Here is a 20,798-nt window from a genome sequence, read left to right on the forward strand (position 1 = left end):
TCATAACCTCCAGTACCTGAAAATGTGAATTTGGAAATAAGGTCTTTGCAGATGGAATCAAGTTAAGGGTTTTAAGAGAGATCATCCTGGATTTAGGATGGGCCCTAAATCCAATGATGGGTGTCTTTATAAGAGAAAGGAGAGTGGGATTTGCAGCAGAGCCAGACACAGCAGAGGAGGCCATGGGAAGAGCATGTGAAGACAGAGGCAGAGAAAGAGTGGAGTGATGCTCCCAGAAGCCAAGGAAGAGGCTAGGAAGGATTCTCTCCTAGAGCCTTCAGGTGGAGCTTGGACTTGCTGCCACATTTATTTTGGACATCTGGCCTCCAGAACAGTGAGAGAATTAGTTTCTGGTGCTTTAAGTCACCCAGGTGTAGTCATTTGTTACGACAACCCTAGGAAACTAATACAGTGGAGTTCATTTAATTATTGTATAGTTTCAATTCATTTCAGAGCTATCTAGGGGCAAAATCTACCCTGTCCACAAGGACACCCAAAAATATAGTAGTTGGTAAGGCAGAAGTAGCCTCATGAAGCTGGGAAATGTCTTTCTCCAATTGACCGCAGGCTTAACGCCTAAGCCCAAGAGATTAACGGAAGAAAAACCCAAGGAGTGCTGGGGTGTGTGTGGTGGACACTTCTTCACTTGTGATGCCTCCTCTGTGTAGACGCAGCTCTTCTCATATGACTCTCTTACCGTCTTTACACACTCTAGCTCATAAGCCCTCTGGGTCCAGGGGAAGCTTAATCTGACTGGTGAATTCAGAAAGAAGAACTGAGCAAATGTAGCTCAGCCCCTCCCCTCCCCTTCTCGGGAGCTGCTCGTCGCTGGAGAGTACACAGAGAGCTCAGGAATAAAGGCGATGTGTAGTCTTCCTGTGCTTTATTACTATTGCTCTATTGGTTCAAGATTTGGACAGAGGGGTACTGTTTGTTGGTTTCCCTTCACCACCAACACTAACTATACTTTTCATTTCAGTGAGGTTTATTATCCTACCATTTTATCCCATTTTAGTCTACATATATTTATTCAATCTATACGTACACATTTATAACTGTCAGCGTGAAGCCACAGGAATGGTAATGGCTGAGAGCCCACAATGAGAGGACAAGAGGCTGCCTTGCTCTCAGCTATACTGTCTCTGCCTCTTGGCTCTCCCAGCGCATCTCAGGAAATGACCATTCTTCAAAGGCTCTTGTGACTCTTGAGATTCCAAAGATGGAGGGGTTAGTGCGCCCCAGAACCTTCACCAGGAAGGTGGCACAACTCGTTTATCTTTAACTGATCATTCTCAAAAGCATGGTCTCTGGTTTACACAGCTGTAGGAAGGAGGCTGGCAAGAGGCAGCCAGGTGGGTACCACTAAGGGAGATGCCCCTGCTGAGGGAGCATCCCTGTGAGGTCCCAGGCCAGATGTGGTAAAGAATCAGGTGATGCTGAGTCTCCCACAAGATACCCATGGTCTCCTTAGCTTCCTGGCAGGGTCAGTGGAGGACATTCACAGTGCATGGCTCTCTTCCCTCCTCATGAGGGCCATTATCGCCAGAGCAATGGCTACTGGTGTATCTCATCAACCCTTCCCTTCCTTGGTTTCCAGCATTCATATAGAATTTTATATAATATCCATTTAGTGATTTCAGTGGGGAATGGGTAGTTAGAGTAAAACATTTGAGTTCACATCATCTTGGATCAGAAGTCCTGACCTGACCTGACATTTCATGTCAATGTCAGGGTTTGGGGGTTTTTTTTAAGAAAACTTCTTTTCCATTTTCCTTATTTATGCTTTGCAGAACAGTAGTCATTTTGTTCTCAATCTTCCTGACGCCATACATGAATTTGGGGATACTTGTTTCATGGAGCTTTTTTTGGTTTCTTTTTTGGTTTTTAAAAACAACAATAAAAATACACTGCTCTGGCACATATTTAATGAAATAGCATTTAGCAATTTCATGGGAAAGGCTGAATAAGTCCCACTCATGCTTTGATGGTAAACCAGAGACCCAGGCTAGGATTGAATGTCAAACTTGCCTTGGAGGATTCCGGGGTGGGTGTGTCTTTCAGGCTGAAGTTCACAATGAAGGAGCAAAAGAGCAGAGCTCAGAAAACATCCTTCAGGCCAGAGCCACCGAACCATATGAGCAAATGGTGAAGACAAAGCCAGAAATCAAAGGTGGCTAACAAATGATTGCTGCTTGGTTTTGGTTTTTGTTTTCTGAGAAAAAGAAATAAACTTGTGATATTTTCACTGTTTAGGAGAAATTATACACATACTACATGCATATTAGAGAACATTAAGAAATTCCTTTCCTGATGAACAGATGTATGGGTAGATGGTGGATGAGCTAGCTAGCTGGCTGTTTTCACTCACACTATCAACTTCCATGGCTTCAAGTATCAACTATATGCTGAGGAGTCACAAATCTAAATCTCCAGCACAAGTTGTCTTCCTAATTCTAGACCCAGAGGCATTTCCAGCCCAAAATGTTCCAGGTAAAGTCATCATCTCCGCACTGCCTCTTTCCACCCAATATGCCCCTCTTCCTCTTATGTTCCCAATGTCCACGAATGACACTGCCACCACCCATGGCCCATGGCAGGAATCAGGGTATTAGCCGTGACTGTCCTGTGTACTCTTTAAGTCATTCACCAAGTCTTAACAATTCTACCTCTTTAACAACTGTTTCGAATCCATCTATTTTCTTCTATTTCCACTACCACTTGTACCAGGTTAGGCCATCATGAGCTCTTGATTGGGTTATTAAAAATACAGACAGACAAAACATTCTCTGACATAAGTCATACCAATGTTTTCTTGGGTCAGTCTCCCAAGGCAATAGAAATAAAAGCAAAAATAATCAAATGGGACCTAATCAAACTTACAAGCTTTTGCACAGCAAAGGAAACTATCAACAAAAAAGACTGGGAGAAAATATTTGCAAATGATGTGACCAATGAGGGCTCAATTTCCAAAGTATACAAAAAGCTCATGTAACAACAACAAAATACAACCCAATCAAAAAATGGGCAGAAGATCTAAATAGACATGTTGCCAGAGAACACATACAGATGGCCAGCAGGCACATGAAAAGATGCTCAACAATGCTAATTATTATAGAAATGCAAATCAAAACTACAATGAGATACCACTTCACACCAGTCAGAATGGCCATCATTAAAAAGTCTATGAATAACAAATGCTGGAGAGGGTGTGCAGAAAAGGAAACCCTCATACACTGTTGGTGGGAATGTAAGTTGGTGCAGCCACTATGCAAAACAGTGTGGAGGTTCCTCAAAAAACTAAAAATAGAACTACCATATGATGCAGCAATCCCACTCCTGGGCATATCTGGACAAAATTACAATTCAAAAAGATACGTGCACCCCTATGTTCATAGCAGCACTATTTACAATAGCCAAGACATGGAAACAACCTAAATGTCCACTGACAGATGAATGCATAAAGAAGATGTGTTACATATGTACAGTGAAATACTACTCAGCCATAAAAAAGAACAAAATAATGCAGTCTGCAGCAACATGGATACAACTAGGGGTTACCATAGTAAGTGAAGTAAATCAGAAATACAAAGGCAAATACCATATGATATCACTTATATGTGGAATCTAAAATATGAAACAAATGAACCTATCTATGAAACAGAAACAGACTCACAGACATAGAGAACAGACTTGTGGTTGCCATGGGGGAGGATAGGGGAGGGATGCATTGGGAATTTGGGATTAGCAGATGCAAACTATTATATATAGAATGGATAAGCAACAAGGTCCTACTGTATAGCACAGAGAACTATATTCAATATCTGGTGATAAAGCATAATGGAAAAGGATATAAAAAAGAATGTGTATATATGTATAACTGAATCACTTTGCTGTACAGCAGAAATTAACATAACACTGTAAATCAACTATATTCAATTAAAAAATACAGCCAGAGTTATCATTCCTAAGATCCAATCTTATTATGTCATTGCTTTGCCAGATATTATACTAAGCAACCCATTGTGCTTAGGATTAAGTCTGAAACCTCGTAGCATGGCATATGTGGCTTCCATAACTTGACCCCTGCCTACCTCTGCCCACTTACCTTTTGCCAATTCCATTTCACTTTGTGCCCCAAATGTATCAGTTAGCATAGACTGGTTTATGCTGCAGTAACAACTCAAAAATTTCCGAGGTTTAACAAATAAAGGTAATTTCTTGTTCATATAAATTCTAGTGTTCATTGGATGACCCTGCAGGTCAGCTGTACTTCATGATGTTTTTCAGCAGTCCAGGGTCCTTTGATTTTGTGGCTCTGCCATGTCAACACACAGCCTCGATGGTAACTGCCCAGGGGGAGGAGAAAGAAGGGAGAAGCCATAGGAGCTTTTAACTGCCTCAATTAGGAAGGAAGACACAACACTTCCACTGTAGTCATTGGCTAGAATAAGTCATGTGGCTTCACCTAACTGCAAGAAGGCTGGGAATTGTATTCCTCCAGGAGGATGCAGGAAGGAGGGATATTAGAAGGGATTTGGCAAATATATAGCATTGTCTCTGCCACACGAAACATTTGAAAAACACATGGTTGTTGAATCGGAACTTAAATCTTTGGGCCTTCACACGATTTCCTCTTGGTCTGGAATTCCTGCTTCACACCCAAACCTTCTCATGAGTAATTCCTGCCCAGAACTAACTTACCTCTAGCAATTGAATATGGCAAAAGTGATGGGACGTCACTTCTTTGATCATGTTATATAACATTTTAACTTCCCTTTTGCTAGGAGACTCTCTCCCTTGCTGGATTTGATGAAGTAAGCTACTATAAAAGATGGACTTTTTTTTTTTTTGTGGTGTAGGAACCACATGGGAATGTCAGGTTAGAACCTCTTTCTCAGGATTATGAAAGCTGGAACAGTATTCTAGAAACTGGCTTCTGTTATCCATAATACATTATCTACCATCTATCTATCTATCTGTCTATCTATCTATGATACATGTGTGTATAAAATATCCCTCTAAATTTGATTTTCAAATCAGATTAAAATGTTTACTTATATAGATTTTCACATCTCCCTGTGTAATAAATAAGAAGTATGTTTAGATTTTAAGTCATTGAGGAACCATCTCCCTAGTTCTGGATCTAATGTGTTATCCATCCCATTTCACAGTTGCCACCACTGAGAACAATATTGGGAAAGAGAAAGGAGAAGAAAAAGTAATAGATTAACTATTTCCTAATTTTTTAATGTAATAAAGTCATAAACTATATCAATTGTTGTTATGTAACAAAGTCTCACAAACTTAGTGGTTTAAAACAATACATATTTATCATCTCACAGTTTCTGTAGTTCGGGGATCCAGGCAGAAGCTTACCTGCATCCTCTGTTTCAGGGTCTTTCACAAGACTGCGGTTAAGGTGTCAGCCAGGGCTGATCTCTCACCTGAGGCTTGACTGGGGAAGGATGCACTTCTGAGCTCATGTGTTGTTGGCAGAATTCAGTTTTGTTTTTTGTTGGTTGTCAGCTGGAGGTCCTCAGATCCTTGCCACATGTGTCCCTCCTTTATAGTGGCTTACTTCATCAAATCCATCAAATCATATCAAATTCATCAAATCACACAATGGTGTGAATACCAGGAACAGGGGTCATTGGGGGCCCTGTCAGAATCTGCCCACCACAGATACCCTACAATGTTCTCTCAGTTCCTTATTAGACTGAAGGTACATGCACATGTACACATGTGAACATGATGGAAGTGGTCAGACGGGATTTGTTCTAGAGCATGTGATCACTTTATTCATTCTTGCCTAGATCTACCCCTTAGCCATTTATTTTATTTTAAGGCCATGTAGGATAGTAGACTCTTTTTCACTGGAGAAAAACCACAGAAAGAGAGTAGATTTTGATTTTCTTAAGCAATAAGATCCTGTGCTAGTACTTAAAGTTTAGTTCTTAGCTGAAATATCACTTCTCCTAAGAAATCTTTAACAGCCCCATGACTGCATTAGTTGCCATCCTACCCAAAGCTTTTATAGCTCCCTGTTCTTACACCTCTGAAAATATTTATCACAATGTGTCTCATTTGCTCCTTCAGGCAGGGCTGTATCTTGTCACACCATTGTATTCCCAGGACCTAGAACATAGCTGGCAAAATTTTGCTGCATTGAACCAAATTGTTCTTTAAGTCTAAAGCTGATCAGATGTGGATGGTGGGATCTGAAGGAATTTGGTTCTTCACACTCATTTGTAGGACAAGACTTCGCCTGAGTCTTGGTAAAGAAGGGATAAAAATGCTTAATTGGCTATCCAAACTCTCCCAAAGTTAAGTGTATTTTGCAAAACTTAATACATAGAAAATGTTTTTATGGAACTTATATTCGAAAAAAGACTTTTCAAGTATTTCTTTGTGGTGTTTCCAACCCAAATGTTGCCAAGCTGACAGAGTAAGGAACACATAGGGAAGCAGACTAAACAGGCGGGTCTCATTTTGTGGTGCGGGGCGAGTGACATGCAGTGCAGCACGGGAGAAACTGCTTTTGTGCACAACTCTTCTTGATGACTTGTAAGAAAACTGATGTCACATTTTAAACAATAAAGTGTACAGACTACTTTGCACTCTGTTCTTTTTGCTCAAATCAGTCATTTCTGGAATAAAGCCTTGGTTGCCTAGTGTTATCAGAGATGATGTGCTAGGTGTGAATTTTTTCAGGAAGCTAAGGGTGAGTCATTAAAGGAATATATGGTGCCTGCTTTTGTTTTCCTTTTCTTACAATTTAACTCGTTTGTGAGTGACTATTTTTCTAAAATGTAGCCTGTACTTCATACATCCATAAACAGAATCTAAGGGACAAGTGAGTTCATAGATAACCTGGATCCATAGGCATGAACACAGCCCTGTGCAATGATACTGTGATCCTCAGGCCCCACCAAGGTGAACAAAACTGTGCCAGACTTACAGTGTCTTTTATTTCTTTTGTGCCTTTTATAGTTTCTCTGTAATGCCTTTATGCTATCAGCATCTCCCTTTTCTCTGTAGATATTCTGTCCCTTTCTAACGTACAGCCTCTAATTTACTCTTGAAAACTAGATGAACAAACATGTTAGAACTATGTGCAAAGAAAGAATCAATAGTTTTGAATAAGACCTAAGTATCTGCTTATATGCAATGTGCTTAAGTCTGATGTCAGTTGGATGCTCAGAGGCCTTTTTTGTTCTGGTTGTGGGGAAATGAGGAGAGACTTCTAGAGCTGACTTATAGATTAGGGAGATGTTTCTATGTTATATGAGTAAAGTATAAAAACAATCTCAGAAGTTACACTGGAAGGAGCTCTTAGAACTTTCTGATTTTTATACTTTCACAATGTATTGGAGAAAACGGATGCTTAGATAGGTGAAGTGACTTCCCCAGAATCCCCCAACTTGTAGCCAAGCCTGGACAGGTAGCAGATTTCCTGGCCACAGCTCCAGTGTTCTCTACACTGGCCTTGTGCCTCTGAGGGGAAGAAGATAAGGGTCTTGTCAAGGGCAGAGGGGATGAATTCAAAGGCATTAGCAAATGCACTCCTCCCAGAGTATCTATGGTTTGCTTATGTTCCATGGTGGAGTCCATGTGGACACATATGTCTGTGTATACGTACAGGATTATCAGAGTATGAGAGGCATATAAAACGGAGTCAGGTCAGCACCTTCCTAGCCCTGGAGGCCACATGAAAATCAGCCTTGGGTCTGGGGCCTGGAGAGTTTGCTGGCCCTGAGCAGGGTCACCAAATCCCAACTCTATTCCTTGGCAGCACTTTGGGGGACTATAGGTCTCCCCCACCCAATCACAAAGATCTGGCACTTTCTAGGAGTCTGCCGACACCACCTCACCCTCCTGACAGAGATGTGGACTGTCTCAGGTCTACTGTGCTACAGCAGTCCTCATTCCTCAGCCTCCTGACTTGAAATGATGGACCTGGCACCCCAAGGTGCTCCTTGGAGATCTGGGTGCAGGATGAGAGGAAAAACCAATAAGGGGGGGTTGCCAGAGCACACAGAGGTCCTCACCAAGTAGAACTACCCTCCTGTCACACCTTCTCCCAAGGGCTTTTTGTTTGTTTGTGTGTTTACAAGGCAGAAGCCTTGAATATGTTTTATAAAGCAAAGTTCTATTCCGAAGAAGGACTCTGGACAGGCAGAAACCTATCAGCACTAGCTGAGCCTGTTTCCCATGGGAGGTGGGGGACGCCTGAGAAGCCAGCCGTGGTAGATGCTGGTGGTGCAGGTGCCCTGTCCAAACTCTCGTTATTTGGCGGGTACACCCACCTCCCAGCTTATGTGAGTGTGGCAGCCCAGGGCTTACACCTGAGACCTACTCTGAAGCATCGTCTTTGGCTTATAAGAGCGGCTTAGGGGGTTCCGCCTCCATCCAGCTCCAGCAGAAGCAATGACTGATGGGCATGTGGATACAACTCAGTCCTGTTGCCTCAAGACGCGGCAGCTCTATGGTGCAGCTTTGGCTTCAGGGTCCCTGAGGATCAGGAGAGGGCTAGACCTTCCCTGGGGCATGGGCTCACTCTGCTCTCCCCGCTTCCCTAACCTACATCCCTTGCTCCCTTACAGGTCTTTCCTGGACCAGTACTCCCTCGGCAATCTTGCACGCCTAAGACACCACGCTCACCTGACAATTCCCCTGATGCATCCTTTGTGCCTACTGCAGTCACCTCTAACTTCTATAGGATTTGCCTCCAAGGGCTCCTTTTCTCCAAGCCTCCAACACAGTCTTCTTGAGTGTGCTTTCCAAGTCCACCTCATGAGTCCTGCAACCAAAAAGAGTAATTCTGTACAAAGAACAGTCCGTCCCAAGCCCTGAAGTGATGTCACCTCGCTCTTAAAGTAAAATACACACATACCCCAGCAGCAGCAGCACTAGCAGGAACGTCCCTGGCCCTCTCTGTATCTCTCTCATACAAATGTTGCATTGTGGTACTTGTCTGGTTGAGGTCAGTAGGCAACGCAGGGTGTAGGGGTAGGAAACTCTGAGACAGATAAGGAAAACCAGGAACTCAAGAAGGTGGATTTTAAGGGAGGAAATGGAAGTTGGTTTCTTAGCCCTCTCAGAATGGAAATGCACTGTCTTTGTCCCCAGATGGTGGGGGTTCTCATGGGGGGTGGTAGTCCAGGAGCTCGGCAGGGAGGAGTGTGAACCCTTCCACCAGAGATAGGTTAGTTGGGCAGTCACACCCAGTGGCCTGATCAGACAGATTTGGCTTTTAGGGGGTTCATTCTCTTCCATTTTTGCCACTCCCCAATCTTCCCCCACCTCTATGCCTTTGGCAATGTCTTGTTTAAACATTTTGGCAGGCTTCAGGGAGAGGGGAGAGCGTGGGAGGGGACAGTGGGTGCAGTGACTGAGGGACGGCTCTGTGTCTACACTTGGGCAGAGTGATGGAGAAGAGCTCTCTGGGGTAGTTAGATGGTGAATCTGAGGACAGGACCTGTGAGGTCCAGCCCGCCCTCCCCGAGTAGAGGAGTTTGTTATCCTAACTCACAGTGCCTTAGCCACACACATAGGACTGACTCTTCGACCTGCTAAGGTGAACAGGAAGGCAGAACTTCCATCAGGGCACTGGTGATGTTTTCTCTTCTGCTTTTCACTCCTCACTGACCAACTGTTCCTTGAGGGAGCTGGCCTGATACTCCACGGCACTTGTGGGAGAGAAAGGCTCAGCCCTGCCCTCCCTACTTGAAGTGGGCATTCTCTAGAGGTGGGCTCCAGAATCAAAAGTGCCCAAGGGAAAATGAGACAGGAAGTCCTGCCAAGCAATTAATACCTTAGAGCAGAGCAGCTCAGATGTTTCCAACGCCCCCACCCACCCCCACTCCAGAGACCCTCTCCTGAGTCACAGGAAGTGCGGGGCTGCCACTGCACAAGCATAATATCTCTGAATTCTCCATTTCATCTTGAATATTCATGTGATTTTTGCAATAGACTCCGTTTTGGAATGTGGATGACGTGAGAGGTGGTATAGCCTAGTTGCTAAGAACATGCAGTGTTTAAACCTTTCTACATCAGTCTCATTTGTAAAGTGAAATAAAAATTATACCCACCCCATAGGCTGGCGTGATGACTGAGTTAATACACGCAAAGTATCTGGAATGGTGCCTGGTACATTGTAAATGTTTGGAAATGTTACAATCATTATTCCTCTGCCATACCCTGATAGGAGAACCACTTGCAGTCAGTCCTCATTATTTGCAGATTCCATATTTGTGAACTTGCCTCCTTGCTAAAATTTATTTGCAGCTCCCAAATCAGCATTTGCAGCACTTTATGGTCCTCCGATGAGGGGTGAACATTTTGAGTTGCCTGAAAAGCATGTTCCTAGCTAAGGTCCATCCAGGCCATGCTCTGCCTTCTCTCAGCTCTCATACTGTAAACAAGTATCCTTTGAGGGCCTATTCAGTGCCACTTTTCACATTCTGGTCTTTTTTCTTGGTGATTCTGCTGTTTAAAATGGCCCTCGAGAGCAGTGCTGAAGTGCTGTCTAGTGCTGCTAAGCAGAAGAAGGCTGTGACGTGCCCTGCGGAGAAAATCCTTGTGTTGAATAAGATACTCATGTTAGATGAACTTCATTCAGGCACGTGTTGTGAGTTCAGTGTTAGTGAATCAATAATATATGTTAAGTAAGATGTTTCTTTAAGGAGAAACACATAAAATAAGTTATGTGTTGATTGGTTGACAAGATCGTAGTGACCAGAGGCTGGCAGGAATCTAACCCTGTGTTTCCCCAGGAGCAATGCTCTGGTATTCCCAAATTCATTATAAAGTTCCCTTGACTTTATAAGAACATAATTTATATGGTAAATAAGGAGAATGGAGTGTGCATTCTTTCTGGTTTAGCCCAGCGCCCACCTCCCCTTACTGACTAGTCTCCCAATGGCCTCCTGCTCCTCTGCTTCCCTCACACTGAATGTCCTCTGCTCGCTTCCTGCAAGATTCCAGCCATTTTACAAGTACTGGAGAGGCCATCCTGGAGGTCCTCCTCTTGGTCAGTGGAAGTCACCAGTAAGGAAGGGAAGACAGGGGAGGTAGGCAGGCAGGGCCAGCCCCTCTCTGTAAAGCTCTAACAGCCCCTGCAATGTACCAGCAACAGAACAGGCAGGAGAGCAACTTCAGGGATGCAGGATGGAGGCTTTAGAGAGAAGGGACATGGGCTCCAATCCTGACTTTGCAACTCACTGTGTACAAGTTTTGTATCCCCCTGGGCCATGAAATGGAATAACGTTACTAAACATCGCGGGGCACTTGTGAAGATGAGCTTGGCACGCGGCTGGCACACACTGGGCACCCAAGGAAATGATGACTGTGGTAGGTCTTAGCTGGGGGCATAGCGAGACTTTCCAAGCAATCCCTGGGCCCTCGGATTTATACCTCTGAGATTAGGCCAACGCCAGGGAAAAGCGTTCCACCTTACCTCTCTTCACCTCCACAAGTCCACGAGGAAATTCACTCCACTCCCTTCCTGACACTTCCACTCCAGTCCCAGGCCTGGGCACCCCATGCTTTGGGCAACTAGCGCAGATCTCTGTTACCCAAGCTCGGCTCATAGGAAGTGGCACCAGGTACCCGCTGACGAGGCACCCTTACTGGTCGGTCGCTGGTGGTCCCTGGCAGCCAAGAGCCCGCGTGGTGAGCGAGCTCACTGGAGTCCACCGGCCCCTGCACGGGGTCTGCGCTGGGCGCCGCAGGCCGGGAGGGGTCACTGGTCTCCGACTTTGACTTTGGTCATGCCTGGCCAGGAGCGCCGGAGGCTCGCAGGCACGAGCCAGCGGTTCCGGGCAAACCTCCGTGTGGCTGCTGGGCCTGACTTAGCAGAGTCGGCGCCCGGGCTCAGGAGGGGCGGATGGAGGCTCGGGGAGGGGGGTGGGGGTGGGGTGGGCGATGGCATCCCCGCTCCCGGCTCCGGCTGAGGCGGGGCGCCCGGGCTGGCTCGCGGCGCAGCGGCCGCCTTTCCCCTGCGCGCCCGCCGGCGGCGGCGGCGGCGGCGGCGTCGGCAATCCCGGCTCTTGGCACCACGCCTGGCGGCCGGCCCAAGGCGAGGAGTGGCTTCCAGGAAGCGGGCGGAGGAGCGTTCCAGCCGAGTCTCGCCGTCCCTGCGGCCCCGCGCGCTCCGAGCGGCCCGGCCCCGGCCCCCCACGCGCTCCCCTCGCGCCCCCGGCGTCCCCTGCACGGGCGGAGGGCGCAGGGCCGACGGGAGTGCCGGCGGGCGCCCGGGCGCGCCGTGCACTTGCCGGGCGGTGCAGGTGGCGGCGCGCGCCCTCCGCCTCTGGGCCCCGGCCAGCGCCGCGCTCCGCACGCCCGGAGGAGGCGGGAGAGAAGGGGCGGCCCCCGTCCCAGCCCCATTTAACTTCTCGGCGGCGGCGGCGGCGACTGCGGCGCCGCGGTCTGGAGGCCGGCGTCGGGGAAGGTCCTGGTCCCGGATTCCGCACGAGGCGTTGACTGGGCCGCTGCTGTGCGCCTCTCCTCAGCGCACGCCGAGCCCGCGCGACCGCGGCTGCACGTCCCAGACGCGTCTGCGGCGCCAGGTGGGTAACCCGGAGCCCGGCGCCCGGGGGGTAACCCGGAGCCCGGCGCCCGGGGGCGGGAAGGCTCTCCCGGGGTGGGGGAGCAAGACTGGGCAGTGGTCTCTGAGCCGGGTTGGGGGCCTCCGAGCGGGAGGGGGCACTGCTTGGTTCCTGACAGCTTCGGGACCGGGGCGCTCGGCAAGGCTCGGAGGCCTCGGGCCGGGCAGGCTCTGTGGGGTACCGGTGGTTTGGGGGAGAGACATTCGGGGGGCGCTTGAGTGTGGGGAGCTCCACCGGGTTGGGGTTTTCAGATTCGAGGCTTTCTAGGTAGACGCCGGGCTGACAGCAGCTAGTGGTCTCGGGCGTCGGTAGGTCCGGCGGGTTGGCGAGTGGGTTGCGAGCGCCTAGAGCGCCAGGGGCTGTGCGACGCGCCCGCTGTGGCAAGTGGGCGTGCGGGACCGGGGCGCGGCGGGGACGGGGACGCGGGGACTGCGGGGCGGCGGGTAGTCGGAGGAGAGCGGGCCGGGACGGCTAGTGCCAGCCAGCGAGCCGGCGAGCGAGGGGGGCCCCCGCACGGCCCCAGGGCCCCGCACTGGCCGCCTCCCTTCGGCCCAGAGTCGCCGCCTCAGGTCGGAAACAGCAGCACATTTGCGGATCGCATTAGGCCAGGCCCTTAATGCTTTCTCCAGATGGAGAGAAGCCACCGACCCGCCCCCGGACACCGGCTCCGCCAAGGCGCCCTGGAGGCGAAGCGAGAGGCGAGGGCGACCTCGGCTTTTCGGCTTTTCCAGCCTCGACTCATCCGGATTTCCCTGCAAACCGTCAAGAGAACTTTGAAGAAAGCCCCCGCTGCCCTCCTGGTCTCAGAGGGCCTCTGCTGCTTTGCCCTCGCCTACTTTTAGGAGATTGTGCTAGTCTAGCTCTGAGCCTGTGCCCTCCGAACCTCCCTTAACTCAGCTCTCAGGCCTCTCTGGCGGCAGGACTGGGGCTCCGGGGCTGAACGGTGTCTTCTGGCGGGGAAAGCTTTGATCTATCAGAAGACCTGCATTCCAGTCCTAGAAAAGTCACTGCCTTACTGTGTGACCTTAGGCAGGTCCCTTCCCCTCTCTGGGCTGGCTTAGTTGGGCTTAGACTCATTGTTGCCTGATGTAGCAGAAGCTGGCAGGTGCCCTAACCCTTGGCTCCATGCTGGCTTCCTGAGTCAGATGCCAGGAGCCACACCCTGCTGCTGACAGATGGGCTGGCAAGTGGCTGGTGCAGAGATGGCTCAGCTTCTGGAGGGCTGGAGGTATGGGTTGCACACTGGAGGCTGGTCTAGGTGCTCTCCTGACTTTGCTGTGGACTCCTCCGAAAGAGAGCCCCAGACAGCCTGTACCCTGTAGTAGCTCCATCCTGGGCCAGCACAAACCTTTCCAAGACATTATGTGGGGCTCAGAGTTCCTCCCTCTGGTTGGTCTGTTCAGTCGTAAGTGCTGGCACTGGGTCCAGAGCTGGTTGGAAACCAAATCTTTCCTCCTTTTTAGGTTACAAGTGAGACCGCCCAGGAGACCAGACCCCATGGCTTCCTGGAAGAGCCCCTGGTGGCTGCTGGTGTGGACAGTCTTTATGCACTCTGGCCTCCTGCAGGTAATAAGGAGGGGAAGAGGAAGGGTAGGCATCCCTGTGTTTACTTAGGAGTATCATTCTAAATTACCTAGGATGTGGTACGATTAATGTTAATCTTATCCCAAAGAGAAGCTAATTGTTTCTTGCCTCCAGCCGTGGTATTTCTGGTAGATTTAGCTGTAAGCATAATCCAATCCCTTGGGTCCTCTCTGAGTCTTAATACCACTGTGCCTTGATATCAGTGTGGAACTATATACGAGTGAAGACTTGGGGCTGTGATGGATCCTATCTCTTTCGGTCTGCAATGGCTGTCTTCATGTGCCCTGTAGAGACTCGGCTGCTAGAGGCCAGGACACAATGAATGGGTAGGGCCCAGGTCCTGCCCTTACCTCAGCCACTGTGTTTATGGCTATCAACACATATCACACTATTTTGCAGCCCACCCCCTTTTCCCTCCTCTGTCCCTCCCTCCCTTCCTCCCTTCCTTCCTTGTTACCTTCCTACAAATGCTCTTTTTAATAACTGAGTCACCCAGAGCCATGGCCCATGGGCTGAGTCCCCATGCAGGGCTCGTGGCCCAACCCTATCGGCTTCTAGTGGCACCACACGGGCTTTTCTACAATGAAGTCTGCAGTGAGCTGGCAGCAGGTCCCAGCCCTGGAAGATCCTGGCCTACTCAGGCTCCGCATGATCCCAGCTGTAGCATCTCTTGGCGCCGGCACCAATTATGATGTGGAGTGCTTATCCAAGGACACAGTCAGGAGTCGGGCTGCTGCCTGGTCCAGGAACCAGCAGAGTTTCCCAGTGGGGCTGGACCAGGGTGATGGGGCGTGGGCTTTCCTCCTTGTCCTCCAAAACATGCTTTGGAATGGCTACCTTGCCTTCTCCAGTCGCCACAAAGATGACAGCTGGAGCTGAGTTCAACACAGGAAGTATGAGGGTCACATGCTGCGGAGGTGGCTTTGGGAGTTGCCTTGGGTGGCCGGGGTGGGGGGGGGGGGACCATATTCTCCCGCTCCTGCAGGAGGGAGTGGTCTGGGAAGAGGGAGAGGTGTAGCCATCAGGACCCACACCCAGAATCAGCAGGTTGAAAACTGGAATGGAGTCCTCTTGGAAGGCCTGTCACAGCTTCTTGGCAGGGTCCTCAGCAGCCTCCTCCATGGGCAGTGCGGGGTTAACGGTGATCACCTGGCTGTCGAGGCTGGCAGGCCCAGAGGGGCAGCGGTGGCAGGCAGCTCGGAAGCCAGCATCGATTCGAGGCTGCTGTCTGACAGGCCGAGCGCCAATTGGGTGCAGCACCCCCACCAGGTTGCACGCTGCCCACTGCGCCACCAGTTGTGCCAGCTACGGGCCCAGGTCCTGCAGCTCGAGAAGTCCGAGAGGAGGCTGCTGGTGCATCTGCACTGCAGTCTTTTCTTCAGCATTCTGTCTTTCCCACCAGCCCTGGGGGATCCAGCTCAAGCAGTGCATTCTCATTTACCTACTGGGCAGAGTCAAACAAAGGAATGAAGCCAGCGTGGCGTGAGAGGCAATAGGGAATGGCGGCAACTGCGGCAAAAGTTGATGGTACATGCTCCATCTATTAAGAGCAGCCTCTACTCAACTCCAGCTGATCATTGTCAAGTGAGAATGCAATCTCAGGATTGCTGGATCATACTATTTTGCAAGATAGCTGGTTATCCAGACTTCCTATGCAGTCTCCCAGCTGTTAAAGCATTGAAAACCAGACAAATATGTTTGTAGACTGGATTCAGCCAAGCAGTTTGTACCCCCAGATCTAAAGGTGCAGAGCACATCTTAGTATTGTGTCCTGAGGGCTGATGCTAGCCTATACCATACCTTGTGTGAATTAGAACATGCTAGTCCTTATGGTATCTTGTGTGAGTTAAAACAAGGCAACCCCTCCCTGCACATGTAACTTCTCATCACATGGCTTGGTGGCCTCTGTAGTCCCAGGGTCTGGCAAAGGGCCTGGCAATTAATAAGGGCTCTACCATCTTTTAGATGAGCAAGCACACATAAATAAAGAGGTATACCCTGGGATAGATTAATCCGACTTCTCTGCTTCTCATTTCATTCTCAGACTTAGTTTTTCCAAGTCCTCTTTCAGCCAGAATGCCCCATGATTTTGGTGACTCATGCAGAACTGGTTAGTGAGGTACATCTTCTCCCCCATTATTCATTTTTTTGGTGCTACCCCATATTTACATTTTAATAGATAGCCTTTATCAGAACAAATGTTAATATTTTCAAGGTAATTTTAGGATTTCTGTGGTCAGCGAGGTATAGTGTTGGGGCAAAAGGGTGGAGACTTGCTTTTCCATCCCATCAACAGATCTGAAACAGGCTGTGAGAGCTCCAGAGGTTTGTTTCTGGTCAAATGGATCTGAGGCTTCAAGGCACAGGGTTTCATTTTGTCTTCTTTCACCCTATAAAATTTAAATGTGCTTTGAGGCAGTCTGTTGACCTTTGGCCAAGGGCAGTGTTTGCCCAGCTTGAATCACTTGCTGACCTCTTTTGGATTTTTCCATATCTTTGTGCCTCTGCAGTGTTGTTTCCATGTGTGGGACAGTGTGCACAGAAGGTTGTAAAAGGAGATTTCAGGGCCAGCAGTCTTTATCATCTACAGCATCAGCTGTTGGAATCCCAGCTTTACCACTTCAAGGCCTGTTATACAAACATCTCTGCATCTCAGTGTCCACATTTGTAGAGAGGAGGTAAATACCTCACAGAATTTTCTGGAGGAGTTAGTCCATTGTGAAGAGGAAAAAAAGTAACAAACAAAACAAAAGCTGTCTGACGTGCAGTGAGTGTACTAAGTAAGTGCTGTTGCTGTATTAACCCTTTGAAACAAGCGAGATGCCTGTGCATTCTACTGGACAATGCTCAGGAGGCATCAGCTGAGAAGAGAAGATGCTGCCCAGGTTGGAAGGAGGTGGGGCTTGATCTTCTCAGGGAAGGTTCCTGCAGGTGTGTGTGGTCCCATCACGGGGCCTGGGAGACTGTTCTAGTGAAGGCTAGGTCAGTTTGGGGACTTGCCCAAGGGTTGGACACTTGGTTATCTCCCTAGGGTCAGCCTGGATTTGCTTCAAAGCTGCCCCTCCAAGGTATCTTGGGATTTGGGTGTTTGGGGGGCCCTTGGGGTTTTCTTTCGTCTCTCCCCTTCCCTATGAGTGCTGCCACCGGGTGGCTGGTGGGACGTTAATAGCCGTGTGAGGCTAAGCTGCAAGGAGCAAGGGATGTCCCAACTTATTTAATAAAAACTAGATTTTCTTTATTAAATCAGCTAAAACTGAAACCTTTATATTCACTGACCACAAGTAATTGTGATAGATTGCAGAGCAAGCCGTGAGGTCAGCAGCCTTGTGTTTTTCTAACTCGTTCTTGACCATTTCTGGAGGAGCTTGCTGTTTCCCTCACTCAAGCAGCTGGAAGGGCCTCCCCTCTTCCTGTCACACCCTGGCCCTGGAAACTTCCTGTTGCTCTGGGCCTGCTCCTTAGGGACCCTGATCTTCCCTGAGAAGACAGCTGCTGCTGTTCCAACTCTCTTCCAGCCTTCTTCATTGAGAATTCTCAGCTCAGGAGGATATAAGTATGGAGCGAACCACGGGCTCCAGCCATGCTTTGCCAAGTCCATTCCGTTTCCATGCCTCTGTGCAGCTTGGGCAGATTCACTTTCATTTATTAAAAGTCCAGTCCAATTTAAAATTTTGATGCCCTGCTTGATTTAAATCTCATCTCCCTTCCGTCTAGTCTAGCCTTGGCACATGGCTCCAGGAACCTGAAGTGGGGTCATACTGTGGCCCATTCTCTTTTCACCTCAACAGTGGTGAGGACTGGTTTGGGGATTTTCTTCCTTTTAGTAATTCTGGGTCCAGCTTTCCTGGGGTTGGAAGCAAGGAGAGGGTATGGAGAGAAGCGCAGACAGCCCTTGACTTAACTGGATGCCTCTGCCTAGTAGTTGTCACCGTCTCTCCAGCTCTTGTTGACTCTCTACCCTCTGGTAGCACGTGTGAGTTCTTCAGAGGGCTCTGCAGGACCTGCCTTTCCTGAAGCAGGAGGTCCAGCTCCAGCTTGCCTCATGCTGCTGGGATCTTCTTGTCTCCAGGCAGCCCTGTTGAGTGGGGTGCTGGCAGGATGATTTAAACCCAGTTCCTTTGGTCTTGTCCACTTGATGCACAGGACGTGCTCACGGGCTTGCTGTGCAGACGGTGAGGGTAGAGGATGCTCCAGTGGTGCCTCCTCTCCCTGTCCTGCATTCTACTGGACATTCTACTGAACTCCCTTCAGTTCTCTAGTCCTCGCTCTGCTAGGACAGATCAGTGGCTCCAGTCTAAGCTGATGCCCATCTGGAGAGTGGGTCGCCAGTCTTTCCTTGCAGGCATCCCCAGTCTCAATGAGTGATTCTTTTTTTCTTCAGTGCATCTCAGTCCTTAGAGGGGAAGGAGTGAGGTGGAGGCTGGTGTCCCTTCTTTGGGAGTTCCGAGGGCGAGGTCCACCTTATGTCGGTAGCTCTCTTTAGAATGTGGGTATTTAGCTCCTCTTTGTTATCAGCTTTGCCCCCTAAATTCCCGTGTTGGCATTGAGAAGGGTCCCAGTGAATGTCGTGATACTAAAATTAGACATGTTGATTCTAGTCCTAGGGCCATGCTAGTCTTGGTGGTAGTTCTGGTTTCAGGGACTCTGATTTCAGTGGTTCTGCTCTGATGTTTTAAATATTGTTATTTTAAGTGGTTCTGGTCTCAGTGGTTCTCTCTGGCATTGTTTTTGGTCTTGGCATTGTTTCTGATCTTAATCATTCTGGTTTTCATCAGTTCTGGGGTTGGGAGTGGTTCTGGTCTCAGTGATGCTGGATTTTTTGGTGGTTCTGGTCTTGGTGGTATTTTCGTCTCGGTGGCTGTCACCATGTTGGAAGCTCTGGTATTAGTAGTTCTTGTCTTGGTGTTGGCTCTGGCCTTGGTGGCAGTTCTCTCCCTGTGACACCACCAACATTAATTCCAACTTTTGCTTTCACTCTGTCTCCTTTAAATCAGAAGGCAGAATCCATGCTTGGGTGGTTGTTGTGAGTTACAGAAATCCCCTGCCTCCTCCAAACCACTCTTCTGACCCAGGAGAAGAAGGTGGCAGATTCAATCTGAGATGGTGGCCTGTGTCAGTCCTCACATTTTTGATCACTTATTTTAATATTCCCTTAAAATAATTTTTTCTTAGTGGAATGTGCTTTGCTACACACTCGATAGACATAGGGCCTTCCTCCTCTTTCCCCTGTTTTATTCTGGGTGAAGTTTTTCCAGCACTCTGGGTTTTATGTTATAAATGGACTTCCTATGTGACCCCATCCTCTACAGTGATCTTGGTTGCATATTCCAAACTGTGCTGACACTGTTGATGGAGTCTGAGCAGAAAGACTTGTCCTGGAGGCAGACTGCACCTTATTACCAAGTTGCCAGAGTTATCGGATAGTTACAGAGTCATTGGAGAGATCTGGTGAGAATCCAGTGGGAGAATGAATGGGCGCTCTCTCCTTGTTTGTCATCTGTGACACCTGCACATTCTTTTCTCTTCTACCTCTCTGACCTTTCCATCTCAGGCTCTTTCTTTGGCTCGTCTCTGGCTCTCTTAAAAAGCTGCTTAATTCCAGAGTTCTGTCCCTTGATCTCTTCTCTCTCCACGTGCTCTCCCCAGGCAGCCTCAATCACTCTGCTGCTTTTCTCTCCAGAGGCTCCTACCTGGGGTTATCACTGGAGGGCCTAGGTCTCATAATGATTCAGGCTTTCACATTTAGGCTTTTGATGGTCTCTTCAAATAGAATTATATATACATTGAAAAGATAAAAAGCCATCTATTATTTTAAATCAACTAAATGTAGGGACTTCCCTGGTGGTCCAGTGGTTGAGAGTCCACCTTCCAATACAGGGGATGTGGGTTCGATCCCTGGTCAGGGAACTGGGATCCCACCTGCCACAGAGGGGCTGGGCCCATGCACCGCAACTAGAGAGCTCAAGTGCTGCAACTACTGAGCCCATGCTCTCTGGAGCTCAAACGCTACAACTGGAGAGAAGCCTGCACACCACAACTGATGAGGGGCCCGCACAACGCAATGAAATTTCCCACGTGCTGCAACTAAGACCTGACACAGCCAAAATAAATAAATAAATAAATATTAAAAAAAACTGCTAAATGTAAACATTGAAAATAAAACACAATTTTGATAACTCTGCTTTGGTCTTCCTTCTTTCCCTCCCTTCCTCCCTCCCTCCTTCCTTCCTTTCTGCTTGGTAACCTCACTAAAATGAAAGAAGAGGCCCAGTGTCTCAGTACATCCACAAGCTGCTACCTACCTCCAACAGGATAGTCCCTGGGGGCCTCAAACACAACACCCACCCAGCTCTGTCTCAGTGCCTGGATTCTCCATCTTCTAGTCATTTGACCCAGAATCCTGGGATCACTCTAGATGCCTTCTTCTCTGTTGCGCCTGCCCTGTACCCATCTGGCCACTAACTTCCATTTTTCCATCTCAGAAATATCTCTTCAATCTGTTTTGTCCTCTTTGTTTCCATTGATACTGTATGTTTGAAGAATAGGGTATTTGACAGCATAGGGTATGAAATAAGGGTGAACAAAGATAGTTTGTGGCTATATTTG

General features: G+C 48.5%; 1 protein-coding gene and 1 pseudogene across 2 annotated transcripts in view; one reads left to right on the forward strand and one right to left on the reverse strand.

The window, feature by feature from the left end:
• Positions 1-12,357: 12,357 nt before the first annotated feature.
• ADAMTSL3 (ADAMTS like 3) overlaps positions 12,358-20,798 on the forward strand; it is a 404,352-nt gene continuing 395,911 nt past the window's right edge. For both annotated transcript variants that reach the window (XM_057719996.1, XM_057719995.1), the window contains exons 1-2: positions 12,358-12,569; positions 14,072-14,174. In XM_057719996.1, the coding sequence (XP_057575979.1) occupies positions 14,106-14,174 (69 nt within the window). In that variant the 5' untranslated portion in view covers positions 12,358-12,569; positions 14,072-14,105. The remainder of the gene's footprint in view (positions 12,570-14,071; positions 14,175-20,798) is intronic.
• LOC130846650 (6-phosphogluconolactonase-like) lies at positions 14,879-15,623 on the reverse strand (annotated as a pseudogene).

This window comes from Hippopotamus amphibius, chromosome 2 (assembly GCF_030028045.1).
Source record: "Hippopotamus amphibius kiboko isolate mHipAmp2 chromosome 2, mHipAmp2.hap2, whole genome shotgun sequence".
NCBI classification, from domain to species: domain Eukaryota; kingdom Metazoa; phylum Chordata; class Mammalia; order Artiodactyla; family Hippopotamidae; genus Hippopotamus; species Hippopotamus amphibius.